The sequence below is a fragment of the Tinamus guttatus genome, unplaced genomic scaffold (genome assembly GCF_059628265.1).
Source record: "Tinamus guttatus ecotype Peru unplaced genomic scaffold, ASM5962826v1 Tinamus_guttatus_pri_ptg000218l, whole genome shotgun sequence".
Lineage (NCBI taxonomy): Eukaryota > Metazoa > Chordata > Aves > Tinamiformes > Tinamidae > Tinamus > Tinamus guttatus.
Window position 1 is genome coordinate 1,346,952 of NW_028288752.1, and position 13,741 is coordinate 1,360,692.

Sequence of the window (13,741 nt, forward strand, 5' to 3'; positions counted from 1 at the left end):
GGTGCAATTTGAGACTGTTTCCTCTTGTTCCATCTGGTTATCGTGGAGAAGAGAGCGGCCCCTGCCTCACTACACCCTCCTCTCTGGTGCTTGCAGAGAGCCCTAAGGTCTCCCTGAGCCTCCTCTTCTCCAGCTCCAGTGAGACCTCCCTGTGGGCCTGAGCAGGACCCAGAGGAGCCAAGCTGGGCCGAACCGAGTTGGGTCTAACCAAGTTAAACTGGGCTGAGCTGAACCGGGTCGAATTGAGCCGAGCCGAGCCAAGCCAAGCCCGGTGGGACTGGGCCGGGCCGGGCCGGGCCGGGCTGATCCGAGCCTCGTGGACCGGTCGGAACCGCGGCGGGCGGGGCGGTGCCGCGCGCACTACAACTCCCAGCCGGCCCCGGCGCCGGGAGGCGGTGGCAGGGGCGGTGGCAGCGGCAGGGCGGGCTCCGTGCGCGGCCTCCAGCCCTCGGCCCGCACGGGAGAGCCCCCCGGGGGCGGGCCGGGCGGCGATGCGGCTCCTCGGCCGGCCGGGCCCGCTGCGCACCTCGGCGCGGGGGGCAGCGCGCCCGCCGGGCAGGCCCCGCGCGGCGGCGGCGGCGGCGGGGGGCGGCGGCGCGGCCCGCGGGCGGCCCGGCCGCACCATGGCCGAGGAGGCCAAGCGGCTCGCGGCGTGCGCCGCCGTGGACAAGCACGTCCAGGTGAGAAACGTCCGCCGGGAGGAGACGAAAACGGGCTGGAAACGCCTTTTTCCCCGCCTCGGGGTCGTCGGCGTGAACGGCGCCTCGCAACCCCCCACTACGGACGGGGTGTTGGCGCTTAGCGGGGGGAAGCTCCCCTTTCCCGCCCGCTTTCCTGCCCGGGTTGTGTCCCGGGTTGCCGGAGGGTTCACGCTGTGCAGCCCCTGTCCTGCTTTGGCACCCGCGGCTCCGCACCTGGGTGCTCCTCGCTGCACCTCGTAGGCTCCCGATATCCCCAACGCGCCCCAGAGCTTTACCCAGGGCGGTTGGTAACCCCGGGGCTTGCCTGGCAGTTGTGCAACCCCCTTCCCAGCCCCGGTGTTACAGGCTGGCGGTTTGCAAGAGGAAGGATGAGCGTTGCAAGGTGCCGGGCGCCTTCGGGGCAACCGCTGCTGCGGCTTGTGGTAATGGCATGGCCGGTTGGCTGGAGTAAAATGTGGCTCTTAATTCTGCACTTTACCTGGTGAAAAGTTGACCGTTGAGTTTTTTTTTTTTTTTTTTCCTTAAAACTTACTCTGTTGCTCCTGGCCTTGTTCCAGCTGATTAAAGTTCAGGGCCTGGCTAATAATGCTGTTGAAGTGCAATAGGTGGTGGTGGGGTAATGTGAGCTTGAAACAGCTATGGAGAAATGCTTGGAGTCACAGCAGAGGAGTTCAGCAGCCTCAGTTGGTAGCGAAAATCTGCTTCACTCCCTGCCCGCGGGAGGGTCGGGTTGCTCTTTGCAAAGGTTAGTTATGCGGTTGGCCACTCAACTGTTGCTGTTAAGGGAGAGAGTTGTGCAATATCCTAAAATGCAGCTGCACGTTTCTCTCTTTCCTTGCCTTGCAGGGATGTGTGGAAGACCCTCCTGAGCCGGGGTTAAGTTGTGCTGGACAAATCTTTCAGATGTCCTGCTCCTGCAGGATTTACAGCCTGCCTGCTCCCGGCAGCAGCACACAAACCCGCTTACCTTTGCTGTCAACCTGTGATGCCGCGACATTTTTATACGATCCTTAATTAAAGCCAGGTTGGCGTTTCCATCCACAGCACTTGTCCCAGTGCAGTTGCGAGACCAGAGCCCTGTCGTACGGAGCAGGAGTATCCTGAGCAGACCCCGGCCATGAACAGGCTTTGAAATCAAGGTCTGTCCTCCGGTTCAGCGTGATCGCTCACAGGAGTGCGGGAGCACAAGGATCAGGGCTTTAGAGCCGTAAGCTGCTTGGGGGAGAGCTGGCTTTGCTGGTGCACAGCACCTCTAACAGCCAGGCTCTGCTGCAGTCCTGTGAACTTCCCTGTTAGAAGGGAAAAGACGGGGTGAGAGAGTAGGTCCCGCTGCTGCGCAGGACTACGAGTTGGTAAGAAGGAACTTGGGGTTTTGCACTTTTTTCCCCCCATTCTTTGCTCATGTAAATTCTACTTTTGGGCCTTGGAAAAACATGGATCTCCCTGAGTTTTTGCAAGTTTGATGAAGTAGTTTTGACTGGCCAGGCCCATGTGGCGTTGCCAGCAGGCACTTGTTCGGGTCTGGAGCATGGGTCACCATCTCTCACCTCCTCAGGAAGCTTGGAGAAAACCTTCTGGTCGCTATTGACCCCGCTTGCGCTCTACACAAGCATTGTGCCAAGCTGCATCGTGGCCAGATGCCCCTGTTTTATTCACGGAGCTTTTACTGAGCTCTCTGAAGTGTCGTTTCTTGGCTGTTGTCGTTTCTTGGCTGTTGTCCCTCGGTGGGGTCAGCGGGACCTGCCTCTCGCACGCTGAGCGCTGGTGGGCACAAGGTAACCCTGCAGCGGTCTTGAAAGCGGGGGGGTTTTGGCCAGTTTGGGCCCTGCCCTGGCTAAAGGGGGAGATAGTAGTTGGGATAGGACGGGCTGGGTTAGACTGGTCTAACTTCTTGTCTTGGTAAACCAGCTTGGCCCTGGGCCCAGGGGCAGTGTTGCCCCTGCCTAAGGGAGGACGTTTTGTCCCTCAGCAGTGATAAAAGCCTTAAGTTTCCTGCCATTGGTAGTCTGGTGGCTTTTGTGAGTGGTTCCCACTTTATTATAATTAAGGTGCAGATATCAAGTCTTTGCCCATCCCTTTAGGGCATCAGGCTGCTCCAAGAAGCTGTCCCACGCCCTCGAAATGAGAGTGAAGAGATGAAACTGCTGCTTCCAAAGTCCAACTCAGCCTTTTGGCACAGTGGGAGTGTTTCCAGCCCCATCGGCCTTGCTTGTCCCTTAAAGCTGCTCCGGTGGCCGGGCTCGGCCCTGGCTGCCAGGGAGAGGCAGCCAGGGAAACCTGAGAGCAAGTTGGGTTCTCCCATGTTGCAGCACTGCTGGCAGCCTTGCCAACACAGTTGGGATCTGCTGCTTTCCTCTTCTTTTGCAGGCTTATAGTGGTTAGGCAAGGCTGGAGAATAACATGAGATGGGTTTGGAGCTTTTCCTTTTTCTTTTTACGCTTTTAACCTGCGGAAGTGAAGGAAATCACCACCCCTAGGGGAGAGTGACCTGATGTGAGCTCCAGTTTTCCAGGCAGGCTTGTAAGCCACTCGGATACTCTGGATGCGGCTTTGTACAGCTGCCAAACTGTGGATTTGTTGGGCAAGGAGAGAGCTCCTGGCTTGTCTGATGGTTAGGCTGAATCTGTGGCTGGGTTGGGTTTCTTGCGTCCAAATTCTCTGTAGTGGTATTGTGCCACTTTTAGTCAGTTTAGGCTTTGGATGTTGTGTAGAGAACAGGCAGACGCTGTCAATCAGCAGCGTGAGGGAGGCTGCAGGTAGTTCTTGGTGGGCTGATGCGAGGCAGCAATAAGCACGTGCTGTGATTTACATCTAACACAGTTTCACCTTCCGCCGCTCTTGGAGGTCCTCCTGCACGGTGCACGAAGCCCCTGCGATCCCCTCCTAAGGCAGAGGGAGTGCTGGGCTGCGCAGCGGTTCCAGTACGGCCCTGTCCAGCCCATGCTGCTTGCCCCTCTTCCCAGGATGTTACGAGCCTGTCGTGGCAGCAGCCACGGGCTCTGCTTTGCCCTGGCCGCTGCGGCCATGACCTGTTTACTAACAAACCCGCGGGCAGCGAACAGGCCCTTTTCCTGCACGGCCTCCTTGGGAGATGTTATCGCGATGCTGTTCCAGCTTCCTTCTCTGTGAGATCCTCTGGAGCTTCCAGCCCTGCTGCGCTCTAGGGGCTGCTCCTCTCCTGCTTCCAAGAGGAAAAGCCTCGGCTGGAGCTTGCAACCTGGGCTGCCCCTTTCCAAGGGGGATGTTGCTGTGAGGAAGTGTCCGTGGGCTGCGCTCTGAGGTGCTGCCCCTGTGTGCCTGAGGATATGGGAAGTATTTCCCAGACTTCCTTTGCATTAAGCCATCATGGGGGAGGAAAGTTAGGCCCTTTGAGCTGAACTTTTCCTGCTCCCTCAAGGATTAGCTGGAATTCCAACTTCCTGTGTTGGTAGCAAGCATATGTTGAACAGCCTGGAGAGAGCTTGGACTGTAGCAGTATTTAATAAGCACGTGTCCTTTAAGGAGTGGGCGAGTTGCTTAAAATCCCTTAACAAGCCCAGCTAAAACTAGAAAGTAGTTCTGCCCTTGCTGGAGCAGCACATTTCTTTCTTACAAATACATTGGGATCCAGGGTACCTCTGGGCAAGGCTCCAGTAGACTCTTCTCATAGAGTCTATTGGGAAAAGCAGAAGAGACCAGGCCCCCTGTAACAGCTCTCTCCTGTCTCTCTGATTTTCAGAACAACCAAGTCCTTGGCATCGGCAGCGGCTCCACGATTGTGCACGCGGTGCATCGATTAGGTAGGGTGCTCTCCTTCGTGTCGCTTCCGCAGCAGAAAATCCCCCTGTCCTGCCACCCCAACTGAGTGAAAACTAGGCCTAAATCGTGAAGGTGCGGACTCGGCACTTCGGCCTTCGGTATATTCACTGGCTGTTGTGCATGAAGCTGAAAGTTAAAACAGGGACTTTAACTCCAATTTACTGCATAGAGAGTCCCGAGGAGTTAATTTTTCCTTGACTTTATTCAGCAGGACTGTGTTTTGCCACCTGTTCTCCCCCTTGCAACTCGGCAATGCAATTTACTGGCATCCACCCCAAACTGGAGTTAAAAACCCTCTGTTAGTTCCAGCTCTGCCCTGTCCTGACTTGCTCGGTGGCTCCAGGCCGTGCAGCTGCTTTGCTTCCCTTAACCCGTTTGTATGCGGCTGATGCTGCCTCTCCACATCCCGTGTTACTTGTGCCAAGGGTCCTGCTGAGGTATAATGGAAATAGGGATTGAATCCCGCTGCAGTTTTGTTATGCCCGGTGGCGAGGTTGATCCGTGTGCATTGGATGCACGTTGTGCTCAAGATATGATTCAGAAAGTATCTCCCTCCTTGCAAAATCTTAAAGCAAGACAGATGCATTTTTGGAGGGTGACTGTGAGGCTAATTAAACCTCTGTGCCCTCCCTAATGAGGCATAGGGATGCACTTCCCCTCCGCAGGCTTCTGAAGGGCACTTTCAGCTTCAGGGCAAAGCTGCTTGTCGAGGTGTTGTACCCAGAGCCGCCGCACGCTGCTCCGCTTGGCTGCCGAGCTGGGTTCAGCCTCCTGGCTTCCACTCAGCCGCTCCTGACCTCAGCGTGGATCCATTTTTCAAATGAATGTAGTATTTGCAGCCTGTTCCAGGTGACAAAGCATGACCTGTCATGCCTATGAATGTGTTAGCTCCGGCTGTAACCATACACGACCTGTATGTGGCATCTTCGGCTCTTGCAGCTGGTGTTGCTGCCTGGAAGCCTGTAGTCTATGGGCTTGTTCTCACGGGATGGCTGTTGCTGACGCCCTTGGGCTGTTGACTTATGCCTAATACTGTACTGACTTAAATAACACTTGGTCTGTAATGATACCTTAGTTATAGGTTTTAGTCATTTGAGGTTAACCTGAGGGAAGAAATATTTCCTTCCCTTTAATGGAATACCGTAGTTTATTTTATTACTGCTCTCCCTGTCATATATTTAAATGTTTTAGAATGGATGGATGTGATGTCCCCAAGGCAACAAGCCAGAAAACCTTTCAGACAGCTGCTCTAGCCCTCTGTTTCTGAGGACCAGGGCAAAACCTGTTTAATGGAGAGAGAGCAGGGGGACTGATTTTTCCCGGCGCTGGTTTGCTGACAGGGCACAACGGTTGCTGGAGATGCACAGGTTAATGGCCCTTGGGCCGAGAGCCTGTGCAGGGTGGCACCTGTTTGCGTTTTGTGCCCGAGTTATTTGCAAGCTGAGCAATTAATTGCCGTGATTCAAAGGGGTCAGTATGAGCTGAGCTTTCTTAAAGTGACCTGTGCTGCGTTTTGCCTCTGCACTGAACAAACTGAGGCTTCTGCTTTATTTTTCTTTATTTTTTTCCTGCAGCTGAGCGGGTTAAAGAAGAGAACCTCTCAATTGTGTGCATCCCTACGTCTTTCCAGGTAAGTGCTCTGCCCCGGGACGCCCTGCTGGTCCGTGTTCTTAGTCACGCAAGCAAATTCTTGGCTGGGGGAGGTAACTGCGATGCTCCCTGACTGGCTCCCTGCTGTGTGGGTCACCTGGAAGCATAGTGAAACTCGTCCTGCTGCAGCCTGCAGGCTGCCTGGGTGAACTGGCAGCGTTGATGCCTCTTTCACCTGTCCTGAGCTGCTTGGATGCTGTGGTTCCAGGAGGTTTGTGCATTTGGAACATGCTGTAACACCCGTGTCCCAGTGTTGGTGTGTGACTTGCTCTATATCCAGCTGGATTGCACAAGGATGCTGTTAACCATCATCAACCAGACTTGTACTGCAAAACTGTTTGGAGATGCTTAGACTGGTTTCCTTTGGTTTGGGATCAGGCCCTGAAAGCTTTGAAAATCATGGTGCAAGCAGTAATAGCAGGCAGGCTCTCCTGTGTTTTCAGGAGGAAACCTGAGGACAGAGTGTGTCAGCTGCCTTGTATGTGAAATTCCTGCAGAGAAATCGGCTTAATCTTTTCCTTTGCTGTGCAACTTTTGCAGGGATGAATTCATACCCAACTAGCTGCTGACAAAGTTTGCAGGGAGGCTTATTGGGAAAACCCAGGGCTGCTCAGGAAGCGTTTGAGCTGCTTCAGTGCCTTGAGGCAAATGGTTTTGCTCTCTCCCCTTCTGTCCCCTGAGGTGGGAATGCGTTGGGAAGAGCAGCTGTGCATCTTGTCCCCCTTAGGGCAGGGTTTGGAAGCCGGGTGGCAATGTCCTGCTGTGGAGCTTGGGACTGGATCTTTGTCAAAGCTTTTTTTTTTTTTTTTTTTTTTTTTTTTTTTTTTCTTTTTGTAGTTATTTCTCTTATGAGTGTAAGAGTGTAATCAGCCTGAGCAACTTGATCTGGTTGGTGGTGGCCAGTGACAGGACAAAGGGTTGTGGGTACAAGTTGAAACATAGGAAGTTCCATCTCCACGTGAGGAAGAACTTCTTTACTTGTGAGGGTGACAGAGCCCTGCAACAGGCTGCCCAGAGAGGCTGTGGAGTCTCCTTCTCTGGAGATCTTCCAAATCCACCTGGATGCTGCCCTGTGTTCTAGGTGTCCCTGCTGGAGCAGGGGGGTTGGACTAGATGATCTCTAGAGGTCCCTTCCAACCTTAAGCATCTGTGATTCACTGTCACTCCATTTTATGTATCTTTGATTTGTCCAAAATGATCTCCTTCCCTACACATCATGTACCTTTTAAACTGGGGGAGAACTCTGATTGCAGTTGCTAGATCTTACAGGTAGTAGTGAAAACAAATGTCTAAAGGTCTTGTGCTGAATATGGGGTGAGGAATGCCCTTAAGTGTTGAGATACTCTACTGCTGTGTGAGCTATGTTTTACCAGTAATGTAAAATCTCTGCTGTGAGAGTGAGGAGATGGTCCATGCAGATGTGTGATCTAAAATCCTCCAGGCAAGGGGCTGCTTGGTATCTTTTGCAGTCTCTTGAAGCTCGACCAATTCTAAATGAAGCATTTCCAGGTCAGCAAAACAGCATCTTATTTTTGCTATGTACAGGTGTAAATGGCTGTCTGAGGTCACTGGCAAGGAAGAATTGGTTTCAGTGGCCTTTTATTCTCCTCCCTTCCCTGTTGTAAGCTCTGGTTATTCCCTGAAAGCTCCGTACATGGGCACCCCGCTGAGAGGAGTCTGGTTTTCCTCTAGCGAGCCCTCCTTAGGGCGCTGTCGTGCAGTCTGATCAAGAGCCCGCAGCCCCTGCGTGTCCAAACTGCGTGCTAGGAAATGCCACAGTAATGCAGAGGGTTCAAACTGCTAATTCCTCGGACACAGTACGTATGTATGGTCGACCCTGTTAGTGTTCAGTGAGTTAAATTTGGGGGTATAAATTGATCCAGGCTGTTGCGCTGGAGTTTCCTGCAACGGCTGAAGTGTGGTAGGAAGTTTAGACTCGGGCAGCATTGTGCAGGGAGGGAATCTCACCTGTGACTGTTTGTAACACTGAAAATTGAACCAATTTAAGGTTTGGTAAGTGCGAACTTTCATTTAAGCTGATGAGGCAGGTGAAGAGTCATTCTGGGTGCTCTGTGCTGTCTTGACACTGCAGGGAAATACATAGCTACATCGGCATAAGCAGATCACATTCCCAAGGCTGTTTCAGGAGGTTCCCCCGGCTTTTTCATAAGAGTTTTCTTTCCCCGCCCCCACCCTCTCAATAAAAAATATTTTCACCATTAGTCATGTATTTCTGTCCCATATTTTAAGTACGTTTCTGTCTTGCTCCCATTTTTCAGCCAAAGGAAGATGGAGGGTCTGTTTTAACGGCAGCATTATCCAAGTCGATACAGATGAAACAGGCCTCAAAAATCCTGTATCTACCCTTATATTTGGATACGCGTGATTCCCTCCAGAGTTCATAAGGCTCCTGGTTATTTAGTTTGGTGAGACCCGGGTCCAGGAGTGCTGATGACCATCTGACCATTTTAGTTCAATCACTGAGTGTGGATGCAGCGTTTTCTCCTTGCTGGGTGTTGCTGGCGCTGGATGCAGCTCTGCTGCTCAGGATGGAGAAATCTGGCTCCCCCAGAGAGATTGCATCCTTGTTGGAATTGGGGAATAGCGCAGCCCGGTTCCTTGCTCTGCTGCTGAGCAGTGTTTGCTGTGTTCTTGGTGTGCAGGCCCGCCAGCTGATCCTGCAGAACGGCTTAACGCTGAGTGACTTGGACCGACACCCAGAGGTGAGTGGAAACCTCTCCCGATCTTCCCTTGCCAAAGCACCAGGCTCACTTGGCTCCTCTGAGGGCAGTGGTTTAGGCACTGCGAACATAAGTGAAACGAAGCCTAAGGTGGAGGGGGAAGGAGTTCTTTTGCCCAGAAGTGCAGGTCTGACTGGCAGGTTTGGCCTCAGCACTGAGGGGTGGCTTGTGGTGCCCAGGCTAGCGCAGAGCAGGGGCTGCAGGGGCAGGAAACTGGCCCTGTGCGGAGAACTCGTGGCTTAGCTGGGGCTCGTGTCCTGGGGTGGCCGTGCCCCAGGCTCTCGCCTCTGGCCAGGCTGGTGTCGAGGTGATCCCAGCACCAGAGGCATCCCTGTCTGCTGGCACCTCTGTGTGTGGGAAGGGCCTGGCTGCCTCCCGGCAGGCCCCTGTGCAGGGCTGCTGCTCTCCTGCACCCACAGGACATCTTCCTAAACCCAGTATTTCCTCTTCCTGCAGCTTGACGTGGCCATTGATGGTGCAGACGAAGTGGACTGTGATCTCAACCTTATCAAAGGTGGCGGGTGAGCCTTGCTCTGTGTGGGTGCCAGGAGGCTTCTGAACTCCCTTTCCTAGCTAGGAAGAGCTGGACAGAGGCAACTGGCCTTTGAGGCCACGGGACACCCTGATGTGCAGTCTAATGTGCTTCTTTGTTATCCTTCCCTCTCTTTGCAGTGGTTGCTTGACGCAGGAGAAGATAGTTGCAGGATATGCAAAGTGCTTCATCGTTATTGCTGATTACAGGTGAAATATTACTATCCTATTTGACCTTCCACAGGGGAGTATTTGGATGCCCCTGTGTTGCAGCGTTATTTTCTTTCCAGATGGTCAAAGAGAGCAAGAATAGGTAGAAATGAGCCTGACTCCCAGCATGTCAGCTTTGCAATTTTAATTTTCAACTCGGCAGACCTGCTTAGAAGTCTGCAATGTTTGTGGTTCTAGTAGTTAAGGAGGGAAGTGGCTGTATTGCTGTTTCTGAGCTCAGTAGTTGTCAGCACTGAATAAATTTCCCCATTAGCTTCTGTCCTGCTCATCCACATCAGAACAAGGTTCATGAGGGAATTGAGCTTCACAGTTTGAATTTGTTCTTCCTACATGTGTGCACAGGTGAATAGCTGCTATGCCCTCCAGGACCTGAGCAGTTTGCAAGAGATAAGATGCTGTGTTCGTGTTGTTAGCAGTGTGATATCCGATGCTAATCCCACCTCAAACTATGTCCTCAGGAAAAAATCCAAGAGCCTTGGGGAGCAGTGGAAGAAGGGAATTCCTATTGAAGTCATCCCCATGGCCTATGTCCCCGTCACTAGAACCCTGACGAAAAACTTCGGAGGCGCCGCTGAGCTGCGCATGGCCGTTAGCAAAGCCGTAAGTGTCCCTGCTCACCTAAATAATGTTTGTTTTTAATGCATTAAAAACCCCAACCCGAGAGCCTGCCCACGCTGTACGGGGGCCCTGTGCTGCTGCAGCACGAGTTGGCTCCTCGGGACACGTCTCCTGCCATGGTCTGGCACGCAGGTCTCTCCTGGTGCCTGCGGGTGCAAACGCTGCTCAGGGCCCCGGCTGCCCAGGGAGAGGCTGTGGCAGAGCAGGAGCTCGGTGCAGATAACGGGTTTGCTCCCCAGGGCCCCGTGGTGACGGACAACGGGAACTTCATCCTGGACTGGAAGTTTGACGCGGTTCATAAATGGAGTGAAGTGAACACAGCTATAAAAATGATACCAGGTAATTTAAAAACTGAGAGGTGGCCAGGACTTAGCCCATGCTGGAAAACCCTGACCAAGTGAGCCTTCCTGTACCCGGGATGGATGAACTATACATGAGCAGGACTTCCATGTGGTGGTGAAAGCCTGAGGTGGTCCCAGGGCCCCCACAACCCTGTCTTCACTAGGCAGGTCAATCCTACCCTCCACCTTCCTGCCCTTGTGCCCTTTTAGAGAGGGGCTTTTAATGGTCCTTTTGTGGGCCCTGCAGTAGCTCTGGGTTATTTTCTAGAGACTGTTTACAGCTCTGTATCCCTCTGCTCTCATGTAGCCTCCAGGTTCACCTTGCTGTGAGGGTGACACTTATCTTAATGTGGCTGCTGCCCATAGCTGTGTAAATGTCTACATTGTTGTAGCTATTTCTATGCAAGAGAGAAACAGTGGCTGGTTATATTAACTGTTTCTAAACAAAAAGCAGCCTCTTTTGTTCAGGAGCACAAAAGAAGCCCAGATTAAGGGGCTACAGGCTTTTTCTAGAAAAAGGCCTGAGATATCTCTGTCCTTAATGGTTCTGAGAGCTGAATTGCACTGAGTGAAACTGCAGTTTCTAACTCCCTGGCAGAGTGCGTCAGTGCCTCGTGTCATCCAAAGACAATATTTGATACTGAGGCCCTGATCTGGTGTTGTGAGTGCTATTAAAATGCCCTGGGAGCATGTTCTGCTGCAGATACAAGCCCTTAAATGCTTAACTTGGAAGTCTTAACCATCAGAAAGTGAAAATCATATTTATTTGTTTTAATGGGTATGTATCAGTCTCTGCTTGTTGGAGGGCCTTCTGATGACACTGAATAGTCCTGTTTGCCAAAGTCTCTCTCCACTGCGACCACTACATCTATTTTTAGCTATTTAGTAAACCCCACAAATCAGCAACTTTCTTATAGAAAACCAGGACGAAGCTCTCCTAGAAGCAGACCTTGAAGCAGGTCTTGAAGGAGACCTGGTACCTTGCAGCAGAGCCCACTCTCACTGTGGAGCTGTCCTTTTCCTTTGTTCTGTTTTTAGTTACACTGTTAATCTTGGAAGGAAATTTCACTTCTCAAATTCTGCAGTCCTGCCATTCTGGGCTGCTCCCAGATGTGGCTTTCTTGGCTTTTCAGTCTTCTTATCTTGCTCCTCGGAGGCTCCCTGCTTATCCCTGCTACCTCCAGCTCTGATCCCACAGGTCATCCCCCTTTAACTGAGCCCACTGCCATGTCCTGTGCTGAGGAATGGGCAGGGATTCTGCTGCACAGACCTCAGTGCTTGCACAGAGGGGCAAAACCTCGTCCTTGCCTCATGATCAGAACCTGAGGCCGGAGCACAGGACATGGGAACAGGTTAGGTGAAGAGTCACCAGTAACTTCTAGCTGTTCCTGTGTGGTGGCTTGGCTTCCCTCAGCCTCTGTGATGAGGTTGATTTGCTGAAAATTACCCATTTTCCTTTTTTCTGCTCAAGACAGAACTGCTAGGTACTGCTAGGTGCTAGAGGTGTTACCTCTAGACCTTGGCTTGTCCAAGTGTTTAACTAGTCTGAATAATTACCTGGCACTTGCTTGCAGCGAACAGTAGATGGCAGGTTCACACCTTAGGAAGGAGTAGATCCAAAAAACCAGTGGCTGCTGCTGGTCTGGAGGAGAAAGGAGAGGGCACGTGATGAAAGCTCACTCCATCATGTGGATGCAGAGACCATCTCCTTCGCTTGCTCTCAGGAATGGGCCTGCCAAGGGGAGAAGAGGGTCGCTGCTTGGCAGAAGTGCGAGAGCACTTGAAGACTGGATGTGCGGTGGCATCTGGGCCCTGGCAGCGGGGCTCGTTGTTGAATCCCTGCACTGCTGCCAACAGCCCGGTTAAACCTGTCCCAGGGCCGGAGCTCAGCCTGGAGCGTTGCTGACCGCTCGCTCTGGGTCTGCAGTGAGGCCAGGGCCTCGGTCCCTTGTTGCTTCCTCTGCAGCCCTTGCTCTTCGTCCTCAAGCCCATCTTGCCCTTCTCACAAGATGGGCAGTGCCGTGAGGTTCCTCCTAGGCTTTTGGGTGGCTGCGGCGCAGGGTGGCGGGTTGCGCAGGGTGGCGGGTGACGCGTTGTCTTGCAGGTGTGGTGGAGACGGGGCTCTTCATCGACGTGGCCGAGGTGGTTTACTTCGGCATGCAGGACGGCTCGGTCAGCGTGCGGGAGAGGCAGCCGCGCTGAGCGCCCCGCGGCCCCTCCGTGCAGCTGTGGCGACGGTGCCAACCCGACGTGTTGCCTTAACGAGCAGCGGTCGTTGCAGAGGACAGAGGAAGAGACGATCGGAATCCGCTGACCTGATACTGAATGTCTTTTTTTTTAACAAAAAAAATATTCTATTTCTCTCTATATATTTTTACTTTACTGGAATATTGTTTTTTTTTTTTAAGAATCATTTAAACAAATTGCTTTAACACTTTTTTATTTTCTAAGAAATATTTACCAAAAGAGATGATTCTTATTTTTGTTTTTGTTTGTGGTTTTGTTTTCTTGTTTTTTTAAAACAGAACTTGAACCCTTCTGGTTGCTCATGGTGTTTAGTGGTTGACAGCAGAAGTACAATCCTAATGCATTAATCTTACTCACTGGAAGGGTGATTTTGTAAGGGGAGCGTATCCAGTTGGGACCTGCTGATGCCTTATTTGGAACCTTTTTGGTTCGGGATTTTATGCCTTTTATTTTTCTACACCACTGTTTGTAATAGTCCAGGGTGTCTAGTTATCCTCTGTGCATAAGACAAATCTGAGCCTAGGGGTACTGTGGTCTCTACATCCCTCTTGTCTGGGACATAAACATTTTAAGGGCCTTTTTCTGGGCCTGTGTATGGAGGAGACATTCATCCTTTGGGCTAAGTTCTGCTCTTGAACAACTATGGTGATCTAATACCTCTGATTAAAGTCTGTTCCTATATATGGAGACATTCTGGACTTCAATCCTGTAGCACAAGAGCAGAACAGGGTCCCTGTTGCAGTTTACAGAAGCATATTTGAGCAATTGAGCACAACGAGAAGTACTGTTCAGTGGCAAACTACATTGGTGGGAACGAAGGTTATTTAGCACCTCTCGCAGTTGGTTGATTTGCGGAAGGATGGAGCAGAATGTGAAGGAAAAC

At 52.1% G+C, this 13,741-nt stretch overlaps 1 protein-coding gene across 1 annotated transcript; it reads left to right on the plus strand.

Annotated features, from left to right (window-relative positions):
- Positions 1-491: 491 nt before the first annotated feature.
- Positions 492-12,937, plus strand: RPIA (ribose 5-phosphate isomerase A). Its single transcript, XM_088524965.1, has 9 exons — positions 492-680; positions 4,420-4,480; positions 6,074-6,129; positions 8,813-8,872; positions 9,347-9,411; positions 9,563-9,631; positions 10,111-10,252; positions 10,510-10,609; positions 12,716-12,937. Exons 1-9 carry the CDS (start codon positions 492-494, stop codon positions 12,811-12,813), a joined length of 840 nt encoding a protein of 279 aa, XP_088381091.1. The 3' UTR covers positions 12,814-12,937.
- The last annotated feature ends 804 nt before the right edge of the window (positions 12,938-13,741 follow it).

Excerpts from the sequence above, each read along its gene's own strand:
- RPIA (XM_088524965.1), top strand. The coding sequence starts at position 492 with ATGCGGCTCCTCGGCCGGCCGGGCCCGCTGCGCACCTCGGCGCGGGGG. Across the intron at positions 4,481-6,073 it reads GCACGCGGTGCATCGATTAG|CTGAGCGGGTTAAAGAAGAG; the intron begins GTAGGGTGCTCT and ends TTTTTCCTGCAG. Across the intron at positions 9,412-9,562 it reads AACCTTATCAAAGGTGGCGG|TGGTTGCTTGACGCAGGAGA; the intron begins GTGAGCCTTGCT and ends CTCTCTTTGCAG.